The sequence below is a fragment of the Pleuronectes platessa genome, chromosome 9 (genome assembly GCF_947347685.1).
Source record: "Pleuronectes platessa chromosome 9, fPlePla1.1, whole genome shotgun sequence".
Classification (NCBI taxonomy): domain Eukaryota; kingdom Metazoa; phylum Chordata; class Actinopteri; order Pleuronectiformes; family Pleuronectidae; genus Pleuronectes; species Pleuronectes platessa.
In genome coordinates this window covers 9860719-9873462 of record NC_070634.1, presented here as the reverse complement: position 1 = coordinate 9873462, position 12744 = coordinate 9860719, and the positions used below count along the sequence as shown (strand labels likewise).

The 12744-nt window shown below is 40.4% G+C and overlaps 1 protein-coding gene across 1 annotated transcript; it reads right to left on the bottom strand.

Moving 5' to 3' along the window:
• Window positions 1–2737: 2737 nt before the first annotated feature.
• On the bottom strand, window positions 2738–12670 carry il12rb2 (interleukin 12 receptor, beta 2a). The gene is made up of 16 exons (XM_053429887.1): window positions 12540–12670; window positions 12194–12281; window positions 11674–11934; window positions 10053–10176; window positions 9752–9942; window positions 9305–9447; window positions 8560–8704; window positions 6130–6203; window positions 5346–5553; window positions 5063–5245; window positions 4795–4896; window positions 4489–4635; window positions 4047–4178; window positions 3717–3810; window positions 3503–3590; window positions 2738–3418 (listed from the first exon to the last, which is right to left on the bottom strand). The coding sequence occupies exons 2-16, from the start codon at window positions 12252–12254 to the stop codon at window positions 2990–2992; spliced, it is 2382 nt and encodes a 793-aa protein (XP_053285862.1). The 5' UTR covers window positions 12255–12281; window positions 12540–12670; the 3' UTR covers window positions 2738–2989.
• Between the last annotated feature and the right edge of the window lie 74 nt (window positions 12671–12744).

Here is a 12744-nt window from a genome sequence, read left to right as displayed (position 1 = left end):
TCCCTAAATATGCCAATTTAATCTTGTTCACCAAACAGACGAGTGAAAAGCTCCTCGGCAGAGATGACAAACTCCATCTAAAAACAAACGAGTGCAAAGGATGAAATATTTTATTTTCAGGGACAAAGAGTAAGGCTGCACAAGTAAATAATCAAATCAAAAGGATATCTAAACATGGTGAGTAGTTGAAAATATTTTAAAGGCAGCTCTGAATATGACTGATCCTCCTGTTTCTAGCATGTTGATAAAAATGTAAAGAAAAGACCTTTCACATCCCATTAGTTTTTTATAAGTGTATATAGTGGAGCTGTGAAAAATAACGCGTTAACGCGTTATGATTAAATTACAGGATTAATTCGTTTTGTTTTTTTTAACGCATTTAACGCATGCGCAGAAGGACCTTCCAATTCCGCCGCCTCTGCACTAGTTGCCGCTCTAATGCAGTCAGACGGCAGCTGCCATTCAAACAAACAAACAACATGGATAATTCCAGAGCTACCAACTCTCACGCTTCCGCCGTGTGACACACGCTTTTGCATGTTTTCACACGCACTCACGCCACACATCCAATTTCTCACGCCAAAAAAAACCTGGATCTTTTAAGTGAAGCGCATGACTAAATCTATTTTAACTTGTTGACGAGACGAGACGAAAATGTTGGTGGTTGACTAAGTCACGATCATTTTTTAAAACATCATCGTATCAGACCGTCATGAAGTACCAGGAGCGGGCGAGTGTGTGTGTGTGTGTGTGTGTGTGTGTGTGCCCCAGATAGCGCACCAGTCCCGAGGCTCCGCCCCCCGCCCCACGCACTCGCTCAGAGACACAAGACCAGAGCTCCTTCACGTGAAGGAGCTGGTCACTGACTCACCGGCTGCTCAGTGGAAACAGTGAAAACACAGAGTTTCTCTGGTCTCAGCTGATCAGAGCTCAGCGTCTTGATCAGAGCAGAAGCTGCAGTTGGTTTCTACCGAGCTGCAGTTTCTGTGTCCGCCTCCAGCCTGACCTGCTCTCACTTTTCGTTTAAATATTTCGCCAACTAAAATATATATTTTTAAGCTATTAGGCTGCAGCTATATGTTTTTATTTATTTAAAAATAGGGTACTTCTTATTTCATACATTTTCCACAAATACGGGGAGGACTCAAATAACCCTACAAAGGTCTGTGTTTAATTTATTTCAAAGTAGGCCGACACTTGCCTGTGTATTTTCTTCTCTTCATAAGCGTTTGGTTTTTCCTTTGTTGTAACAGGTAAAAATATCAATCAAATGTCAACAGTTTTCTTTATTGTTGTTCGATAATTTCATAAATGCAACAAACCATAGTTTAGTATAGTATAACTTTATATAAAACTTTATTAGCTTTGTTATCAAATATGTTTTGCGGCTCCAGACACATTTTATTTTGGGGAAGAGGGTCCATTGTGTTGCTTAAAAAGGCTACTGTTTAAGCACTTTATTTGTTGCACTTTTTTGTCTGATGGAAAGTGTGGTGGGAGGCGAACATAAATCATTAACTGCTCTTAAGAATACAATTATTTAAAATATAGGTTAGGTTTCAGTTCAGAATTAGTTGAAAACCATTGTAATCAAAATGTCAATCAACCTACCTTGGTCAAATCTTAAACAAAGGTCTATTAATTAGGCTATATTGTGGTCATTGAGGCACAACAATAGTTTTCTGGTTGAATGTTCAGCTCAAGGCTAGAAGGCCCTACAAGTCATGATCAGAGGAACATGAATCAGAAGAAGTTCAGGTATTGCACATCTTTAGCATACCACCCAAAAATCCACTAGAATGCAGGAAACAACATCTACTTAAACCAACATTTCCTGGGGGTGGACCTTCAGCTATGTCTTTGCGTCACAGAATGTAACCAATGTTGTCCATCTCCAGTCGGCTGCTCCTATCAACGACTTCGGGCCCCAAAGGCCACCAGAATGCAGCGAACAACATGGATACAACGCCAAATTCCAACAATTCCCTGATATTTGAGCCACCAACGTGTGTGGCTGTGTGCGCGGCAAAATGTTGGTCACCCCCGACAAAATCTCACTCCAAGGTTTTTTGAAAAGTTGGCAGCTCTGATAATTCTGATGAACCTGAGGACCTTCTGGACGGGAAGATCGTGTTCCAAAAAAACAAAGATCGAACATTCAGTAAAACCAAGGTGATATGCACACTCTGCGAGAAGACGTTATCGTTTCACCGTAGCAATACCCGCCTAACCACCGCAACGCGAAGCATGTGTTGGTCGGCGAGGGGCGTTCAAGTGGAATGCGACAAACCAGACTCACTCGCAGGACACATTGTGCAAAAGAAGCGGTCAGCTTTACTGTCAGAGAATTTAACAAGTTAGTTTGCCTCACCAACTGGCTAAAGAACGAGTAGCTAAGAGGGCCTTTAGAGGCATTAGATTGTATCATGGTGTGGTTAATGGTTGTGTGACAAAAAATATAAAAAATGTCAACCATCCTATGGCTAAGAAGCTCAAATAATTTCTGTTTGATTTAAAAAAAAAAAAGTTTTATTCAACCACACAATGGCTAAGGAGCCCGAATATTGTTTAGGAAGAAGATTATATTAATGTTCCATATGGAAAAGCAATGATAACTGCTGAAGAACTGCTGAGTTGCAGCACAAAAGAAAAGTTAAATGTCATAAATCTTGTTTTCACAAAAATATTCCGAGAAAATCGGTAATGTGATTAATCATGATTAATCCATAGAAACCTGTGATTAAAAATTTTAATCATTTCACAGCCCTAGTATATAGCCATTCTGGGAAAAAAAAGGATAATGCATACAATTTGAACTTAAGAACATTTATGTCAATGATTACTGCTTAGTTTAGCGCTAGACTTTGTTTTACAGTTCTGATTACAAGTAAAGAGGTAGTTCATGGATGTCCCAGTGTGATCCAAACAACACACTGAAACTTTTATTGTGTCCTTCATTATCTTCCCACCAGAGAGTTCTGGTTTCACCTTAGCCGTCCTGAAAGAAGTCACTACAGAAGTCAATTTTCACCGCGTCCAGAGTTAACTTTCCTCCGAAGCTCATGGGCCCGCTGAAGAGGTGGTGACTGGGGGAGAAACCCAGCCTCTCCTCCTCCTCTTCCTGATCCTCCTCTTCCTGATCCTCCTCCATATCTCCCAGACAGTGTGATGAGATGTAGTCGACAGTTGTGCTCTGTGTGTGGTCGGAGCTGTCAGAATCATGGGAGAGGCTCTTGATGTAGGTGGTTGCAGGGTACGGTGGCGTGGCATCTAAGCTCTGGCTGATCTGAGGAGGGAGTTGCGAGGTGGAGATGTTACCGCTCTGCCTGGGCAGCTCCTCAATATCGACCAGGATCGGCTCTTCCTCCTCCTCGGTTGTACTGGAGTTACTGTGCTGCTGCTGGAGGTTCATCTTGCCCTGTTGGGAGGACGAAACGGGCTCAAACCAGGAACAATGAGCTGCAATCTAGCTCAAATCTTTTTCTTCTTCTACATAAAATACCTTTTCATGGGTACACTCTTTTGCCCACTTGCTGTTTGCAGGATCTGGGACAACATCGAGCATGAGGCACTGGCAAAACACCCAGAACCTGAGAAGGAACGTGGGAAACTGCTCAACAAGATAGCATGGAAACTTGTTCTAGCAAAATGATAATTTATTGGTCATGATACATCATTTCAATGAGGCTTTCATGGAGCTGCTGTCGCTAACTTACTTCTGGTTTACTGCTGAAAAATGGCACAGGCAAACTATAACCACAATTAGGGCAATGGCACCAAACACAAGGACATTGGTCAGTAGAGTTCCCTCTGCATCATGAGAAAAACACAGGGAGAAGATTTGAAGTCGCAGCATATTATCTCCTCTAGTAGTCAAGAAGAGCAAGAAAAAAAACGTCATGTGTCGTTGGACAAATCTTAATTTGTTTCCATAAGAACTACCATTGAAACAAAGTCTGCTGCAGTCTTAAAGACAAATAGTTAATTATTAATTAAGTCAATAAACATATTAACACATATTTCCCCAAATTGGCATGTGTGCTTACGCTGGATTAGGAACTTCATTTGTTGACCCATAGGCCCCTCTCCCTCAGCGGTGGATGCAGTCATCCACAGGCTGTAGACGGCAGGAGACAGGGGCTGGATCACATACGTCCTGACCGATGCTGGTACGGAGTCTGAAATACAAACGTGTACACACACAGCAGAGGAGCAATTTAAAGGAGGCTTATCCTGCTCATATTCAGGTTCATCATTTATTTTTGGGTTATTACTTGCAGAGATCCACATGCTCTGATGTTCAGAAAACATTCATATCCGCATTGTGTTCATGCTGCAACTCCTTTTTTCAAAAACACAGGGTTGAAGTCCCTGTCCTCTCTTAAGCAAACATATAAGATGACAGGTTTCTCCTTTCCTGACACATCTCCCTCTACCTCTTTAAATGTTTACAGAGTCCCTAACAGGCACTAATAAAACAATTCCTACATCTCTGCAGGTGTCCACTGCTGTTCTCTAAATAGATGGTGTAGTTGGTGATACAGCCCCTCTGCTTGCTCCTGGGAAGCTCCGTCCAGGTCACCTTCACTATTTGTCCCTCGAACGTCTCTTGGAACGATGGACCAACCTCTGGGGCTGAAACCAACAAACACAACAGCATGGAGGAGTCTATTAACTTCTGTTCACAACACTGCAGTTTCCACCAGTAAGAATAGCACAAGTCATAATAAGCAGATAAGTAAATGATAGTAAAATAATACTAATCATGTATGTATATCTCCTCTCTGATCTTACCTGACTCCAAAGTTGTGACACCTGAAAACACCATCCTGGTCACTGAGCTGTCGCTATAGAAAACATACACTGCCCCCCTGTAGCATTCAAATGGCTTAATACCTGCATAAAGAAAAATATAGGAAAAAAACTCAATTTCATGTCAATTTAGTTTGTAATCAGCTCCAATCTTAACCCAGACACCAACATGTCTAAAATAAAGATACATCGCTGCCTTTGCTTCCTTATGTTAATCCATCTGTGTCTATTGTACCATCACATGTTCTACCTGTGATGACTGCATGGCCTTCACTGCCGCCCAGTCGAACCCATCTGAGTTCCTCCAGCTTCTGACCCTCTGGGTACCACTCCACCACATAAGAGGCTGGTAACAGTGCAGTTTCAGGCTCCCTCCAGGAGATGGTGACATTGTGGATGCCAGTGGTTACTTGCACATCCTGAGAGGACTTGGCTGAGACAAGAGGAGCACGAGTGAATATAACACTGTTCAGTTTTAGTAATGCACAAGCCTGCTCAAACAAGCCGGCTGACACAAGTTTAGTAATTTATACCTTTCGTGTGATGTGTGATTGTAGCAGGAGGCGACAACCCTTTGGAGTTGCGAGCCCACACAGTCACTTCGCCGTTAGCACAAGTTGGGACAGAATAATTCCTGTCATCCTGGCTTATGTTAGTGACACGGTCCAGTCCAGAGCCTGGACAGTAAACTCTGACTCTGTAGCCTAGGATCTTCCCTCTTGCGATGGAAATTTGCGGCTTCTGCAACCAGAAAAACGTTTAAAGGTCAACCAATCAGTATATCCACATATATTTGTGTTTTTACTGAAATTTTCTTTTGAAAAGATTTTGTGGCAAACTGTAGGCGCTTCAACATGTGCCTGGGATATGGCTGTAAGTACAGGATGCTCAAAATCAACACGCTGCAGGTTTAGTGAGTAAGACACATCATTTCTGTTCAACTCCTGGTTTCTTGTAAACTGAAACTGTGGTGTCTGTACTCAGGTTTCACTTACCTTTCACAGTCTTTATGTGACATTAAATGAATGTAGGTGTGTGTATTTGTGGTAGAGGGTGGGGATGTGCGAGTGTGTGTGTGTGTGTCTGAGGGTTTAACACGTCAGAAGTGGTCAAGAGTTGACCTTTAGTTTATGCAGAACATCGTAGTGAAGTAGAGAAGATCTGGATGTGTTACTATGGCTACAACACTGCACCACTGCACCACACAGACAGTGTGAGAAGAAGGAGAGTGAACGCATGGAGACGATGAAACAGCACAGCAGTGTTTTGTGGTCACTGTCATGACAGTCTACATAAAAAAAAACTGTCACGACTTACCTTCCAGTAAACTCTCGGGGATTTTGATCCACACTCAGACTCAGCGTACCATACGTCCAACTCTTTTGCAGGAGCTGAAACAATAAATCATTACAGTGTCACATAAAGGATTAATATTAGCTATAGCTCAAAATAGGAATTCTTTGAAAGTGACACATATAATCTGTGCAGGTCTGACACAGATGACAAACACTTCCAAGAAATCTCGTACATAACATTCTTTCCATTAAAATGACACATAAAGGCAAATATTAAGAGCTTTTTGAAAATAATATTTTACATCCGCCATCGGTTGGTTGGTTGGCAGGATTATACAAAAACTACTTGGTGGGTTTACATGAAACTTGGTGGAAGGATGGGGCATGGGACAAAAAAACAGGTCATAAAATGTTGCCGCCGTTTAATACATTTTTCTAATCACTTTCTTTAATTTTTGTTTTAATAAAGTGGGCATCCTTGAGATATCTTAAGCAATTTCTTAATGGAATAATTCATCAATCTTGATTTGGATGAATTAAAGGACTGATATTCATGAGTGTGTGCAATTTGGTTTTACATTCAACTGACTGAATTTATCATGTAACCGACTCCTGCTCCAGAAAGAAAAAGTAATTTTCCTCTGTTAGAGCACTGACCAACACAGGGACCAGTGAACATGTGACATGTGGTCACTCAGTAGGGAAGTTAAGGTCCCTCCACCCTGTATGTGTGCACAGTATGGAGGAAGTTGTGAGCTGTGAGCACTCCACCTCTCTGCTCTGCTGATGCTTTAACACGCTTATACAATTAGATGGGTGGTAGAAATAATAAATGATGTTCAACAACCTCAATATGGGTTTCGGAACTACACATTGGACACTATTTACATTAATGCCAACTTTTCAAAAGCAGATTAATTATTTCATGGGTCCCAGTTGGGAATGGAGACCTTTGTGTTCGCTACCCAGTGGCAATGTTGTTTTAGTACAAAAGAGTGCTTTACATTCAACCTTGTTATTGCACACTCTACCAGCTCAGTGAACATAATAACATTGTTTAATTACCTTGATATTTCAAAATTTTATATCAAAACATATTCTCTAAGTCTACTCCACATAATAAGATGATTATATTTGCAGCTGTAAAACATGAGAAGATATGTGCTTTCATTGGGTTGGCCTAAACCTCCCTCTCAATAACCCCTACCAAATCTCAAATAAACAGTGTGTTCCTCTTTGGAGTCCTAATTGAACGTAACCTTTGGGAAATACTCAAACTCAGTTTGCAGCAGAGGGACGAGTTTTTACTTTAATTCTTTACAAGATGTTTGGTTTGAATACGGGACAAATGGGGAAGTTTGTATTTGAAGGAAATTATTGATTGAATTTGTTTAATCACTTGAGTGGTTTTAAAAAGGACTTTAACAGCTTAAACTCAACCATCCTGACTGACAGACAAATTTAGTTTAGCTCATTCATTTACTGAATAGTGGAACAAAAAAAGAATTTACCTCCCTTTATGAACCCCAATTTAGAAAAAAACTAGATCTGCCACTGCTCAGGGAAGCTGACAAGATTCTGTGTTTAGTGATGACAGCGGGAACTTTCTGCAACTTATATGCTCCCCTTTTCCAGTTAAGGCTCAGGACAACGAAGATCACATTCCTCTTCACTTCTGCGCTCCTTTTAGCACCTGAGTAGTAATACCAACACCTTGGATAGGAAGAGTTCACCTACCTTCGTCCTGAGTCCTTTTTTGTACTTTTCGCACTTTTATCACTTAACCACTACGTTTAAACTTTAGAGAACCTTATGCTGCTGAAAAAAATCTGTATTTTTGCTTCTGCAACAAACTGTCTCTTGTACTGTTTGCACTTTATCACTTTAATCACTACGTTTACACTTTAGAGAACCTTATGCTGCTGTACTAATAATCTGTATGTTTACTTAGTATTAGGAAATGTCTTGTGTTATCTGTTGTGCCTGTGCACTTTATATGTTTCACTGTGGGAGAGTGAGAAACGTTGTATCGATTCCTTGTATGTTCTGAACATGTTAAGAAATTGACAATAAAGCTACTTTATCTTATCTTTGTGTTTATCTGTATACTGTAACCCTAACCCTAACTCCTTCTCGTCTGTTCACTGTGACTCAGTTTGACCTGACACAGAAAAAGACTCAACTACAGTTATCATAATTTATTCTTTTATTTTGGTCTTGTATTTATACTGTTGTATGCACTTTTGCAACTGTGCATATTTCGTCTTATCACTCGCTCTCAACACACAATCCAGCGAGAATTGTGTCAGTGGTTTATCCTGCTGGTGAGCTGATAACTGCCTCAAACCACAGAGATACTGTAAATACTTTCACATCTTTAGACAGAATTCGTGCTGCTTTCATTCAGTAAGAGCAGCAATACCCACACGTTGGATAGGAAGAGTTCCCCTACCTTCCTCCTGAGTCCAGCTGGAGATGTTTGTGCTCCACTGACTCCACAGGCCGGTGCTGAATCTGGATCGGACTTTGAAATGGTACAAACTGTAGGGCTCCAGAGAGGAGATGGACTGAGCCGGAACGGAACTCATCGGTACGCTCTGTAAATAAAAAAGAATAACTCGTACATACTCATACTCACGTGTTATTTTGTGGGAAAATGCCATTTAGTTAAGTCTAGTCTGATTTATTTATACTAGTGCAGTGCCCGTTCAAAATAAAAGATGTTCAAAATAATAGTAAATGACAACAAAAAAAAACAGACACCAGCAGTCTCATTAGACAGAATCAGGCTAAATTAAATGCAAGATTAAATAAGTAGGATATTAAATTAGATTTAAAATTGCCGATATTGCGACAAGACCTAATGTTGGCCGGGAGACTATTCCAGAACTTAGACAGCCACAGAGAAAGCCTGTACCCCTCTAGGTTTAAGAAGAGAAGGAGGGATTGAAAGGAGTTGGTATGAAGAAGACCTGGGCTCAGAGTAGGGGAACATCGAGGCAGATCTAGGATCACATTGTGAGAATACCTCACTGAAAGTTTGCCTCTGAGCCTATCGGCCTGACAGTCATATCTGTGTATTGCTTTGAATCAGACCTACGAGATACGATCGCGCAATGTCGACTTCAGAGGCTCCAAGTAACCGACTGTTATATCTCATGCAACATCTCATCTCTGAAGTGTTAAAGACGTCTTACCAGATCTGGGTGAGATGTCCATTTCTGTTCTGCTGCTTTGTACTGGATCTGCAGGTTCTGAGTCCTCACAGGCTGCTCCACTGTGAAAACGCACTCCCGGGAGGAGCACTCTGGTCGCCCAAGAACAGGAGGTAACGGCATTGCTGCTCAGATCAACAAAGACACCAGAGGTCAGATATACTGTCAACACGAGGGACACACAAGATCAGTTGTTCTCTTAACTGTAAAAAAAATCTTATTCTACTGAAACATTTCATAAATTGAAAGGAGGATTTGGGGAGATTATGAAACAGCGTATAAAAGAGCTTCAAACTTTCAGTCACACTCTCATCATCATATCATGCCTTGAAACTGTCATCACATGTAAAAGAATTGCACGCTCTTCCTGCAGAAAGTACCAGGTATAGACACAAAGTGAAGGAGCTCAGCCATTTCTGTGGGTCTTACCGATGTCAGTGAGGGAGTACTCAACGGTGGCATTCACCACAGGGCCCAGTTCATTGCAGGCTTTAACACACACGGAGATGAGCTGCACAGACCTGAGGACAGTGAACGTAACGGACAGTGGACCAGTTCCCTTACTGGAGACATTGTGTGGCTCTGGTTTACTCGTGTGATTTCCTGCTAGAGTGCTCAGCCTGAAAACACAAAATAGCCAGCTTTCAATTGACAGTATAAGCAGGGTCATTTTATTATAGGATGTTTTGGTGACGTGTTATATTCAAGTTTCCTTATTTTTCAAACTCACCACAGCTGTGTTTTGTCTCTAAGAAAAGTCTGCCTTCCTCTGTTCCAAGTGCAGAGCACATCTCCACTTTTATTATTTAAGACCTTGTAGATGCATGACAGGTTTTTAGGACTGTCTGGTACATCTGCAGGATGAAGAAGACGAAGAGGAGTTGAATAGATCTTAAATACTGAGGTTTTTAAAGTTTGAAATGAAAAAACCACAGTATCTATGTGTAAAGCATTACAATGTATGGGATGGAAATGTGCCTCAGTTTCAGCCTTGGTTGACTGAGTCTGTTACATGTAGAGAGAAATATGCAATGATGGACAATCTTCATACATTTCCTGGTACTGGTCATCACATTGCTCAGTCTAACTTGGTTCATGTCCAGCAACAAAGCGACCAAGGCTTCATCCTTAAATGCTTGTGTTAAGAGATGTTTTGTAATTTGTTTCTTTAGTTAGTGAGTTAGTCTAAGTGTGACCTGTCTTTTGTTATGACAGAGAATTACGGCCATTTAAATAAATAATATATATCGGAGATTACGAGAATAACATTGTAATATTATAAGAAAAAACATGTTATTATAGTATACATTTGTATATATGCAGCCTGGTCAAAATGCATAGCAACATGTTAATTCACAACTAACAAAATAAATGTTACATCCGCAGTAAATTACCATCAAGTATCAGGACTTTCAAAAGATTGTGCAAAGACTAGGAAGTTCTATCTATGTTCTATTCAAAGGGAAATCTTTTCCAGGAATAATGAGATTGTTTCAAGATTTTAGATTCAGAAAGAGTAGAGAACCGAACTTGAATAAGCATGGATTATTGTTTCTTATTTTACTTAAAAATACTTCTTAATATTATGACACTTTTCTCGTATTACTGTCTTCTCAATTACAACGTTATTATCAAAGTCTCATTAAGTTTTTCGTCATATTGCACTAATACTCCTTCCTATGTGGCTTGGTTTTGGCAAGTGTAGGAATTAATTGTTTGCACAAAAGTTCTCATTCCCACACATTAGAAATATACATTTGGGAAGCATTAATACTATGACCAGTCAGTAATGGAAACAGTCAGTAACTGAAGTAGATTAAATGCCAAAATGTGCTAATCTATTAAGTGACAAGTTTCATTGCTTTCCATTGTAGGTTAAGTCTTTTGAAATGGTGGGTGTGTCGTTACTGGATTGTACTTGTTGCATGTGTAAAAATAAAGAATAATCAACTTGTCGCAGTCAGCTAAAACACTTTGCTGCGCTCGGTCTTCAACATGTGAACAGTGTGAACTCTAAATAAAGCAGAGAAAGCAGAACCAGCTCGAGGTGCTTGAAATGCACTGCAACGCCCTGAGATGAAAGTCAAGACCCTGCAGGATTTTTGTATCTATTTGCATAAGTTTTAAATAAGCATAATGTGTAAGCATTATTTCAATTAGGTGAGGCTCTTCACTGTTAAAGCTGATGGCTACTGTTGAACTGACATTATAATGCGCTACATGGATTGAACGCTTGGACATTAGTTCTATTTGAAAACAATAATCTTAAATCCCCCATTAAAATGTGCATTAACACACTTTTCAGTGAGATAAAAGTTTCAGAAACAGATGTTGCTTCTCTTCATACTCACACCCAGTGAAGATGTCCAGTCCACAGGGGTCCAGTGTAGTAGAACAGCTACACTGACAGCTGTATGTCCTGTTCTTTGTTATGTTCACCACCTTAAAATATATGGTTGTAGAATTCAGTTCAGTGTAATTCTGTGGTGTTGACGGGTGGCCACTGTACATGGATCCCCTGCACTTGCAGTTAAAGGTGCAGTACACATCAAAACTGGTGTCTCGCTGCACCACGGCTCCAGCGCTGGACCAGATGGTGCAGGACTTCTCACCTAAAAGCAGAAATACAGACTTAGATAGACTGATATTACGTGTCCATAATGTCTTATATCTAATGAGATAGTTAGAGGAATTTAACAGACTAATTGTCTGTTGAGTTTAAAGCAGATTTGGTAATATTTATTACCAAATGTCTATTTAATCAAAATTTCATCTCCAAATCATAAACAAATCAAAGAAAATATATCAAATGTATCTTACATGCCAACACAGATGTTGGTAATGTGCGTCCATAGAGAAGTCTGAGCTTACCCATGCAAAGCTGCACCACCAGCAGTGCAGCGGCGATGAGGACGGAGCATGTTTGAGACATGGTGTGTCGTCAGTAACTGTCCTGTTGCTAAGTCCAAATATCAATAGTACACACATGCATTAGGTCAGTCATGGTTTTGAAATAAAGCAAATCTGGGGATAATAGGAAGGATTAATGATTCTAATCATAAGCAAAAGTTAATATATCCCCATGTATTTTCTATTCATATTAAATAACAGTATTTAAGCAGAGGTTTGAGGACAGACACCAGATTAAATTGAAAATGTTTTTAAACAACATTGAAGAGTAATTCAAAGTAAGTTAAAAAAAAATCAAATCACTCACCGAGACATCACATCCCAGTAAGACATCGACCATGTCCTCGGAGCCTCATCCAGCTCTGTCCTCCATCGAGAGGCGCTCAGAAACATCTGTCTTCACAGCTGCACGTCATGACTGACTCAAAGTGGCAGCAGAGGAGGCGCTGCCATTGGCCCCTCCTCTGGTGTGCAACACTTCAGTCACAGTTCATCAATGAAGTCTTACACAC

What these genes read in the sequence shown, in the direction of transcription:
- il12rb2 (XM_053429887.1), bottom strand. Translation starts at nt 12,254, where the DNA reads ATGTCTCAAACATGCTCCGTCCTCATCGCCGCTGCACTGCTGGTGGTG. An exon ending in AGAGACAAAACACAGCTGTG is followed by an intron (nt 9,943 to 10,052) that starts GTGAGTTTGAAA and finishes TTGTGTTTTCAG; the next exon opens with GCTGAGCACTCTAGCAGGAA. An exon ending in CCCCGAGAGTTTACTGGAAG is followed by an intron (nt 5,554 to 6,129) that starts GTAAGTCGTGAC and finishes TTCTGGTTGCAG; the next exon opens with AAGCCGCAAATTTCCATCGC.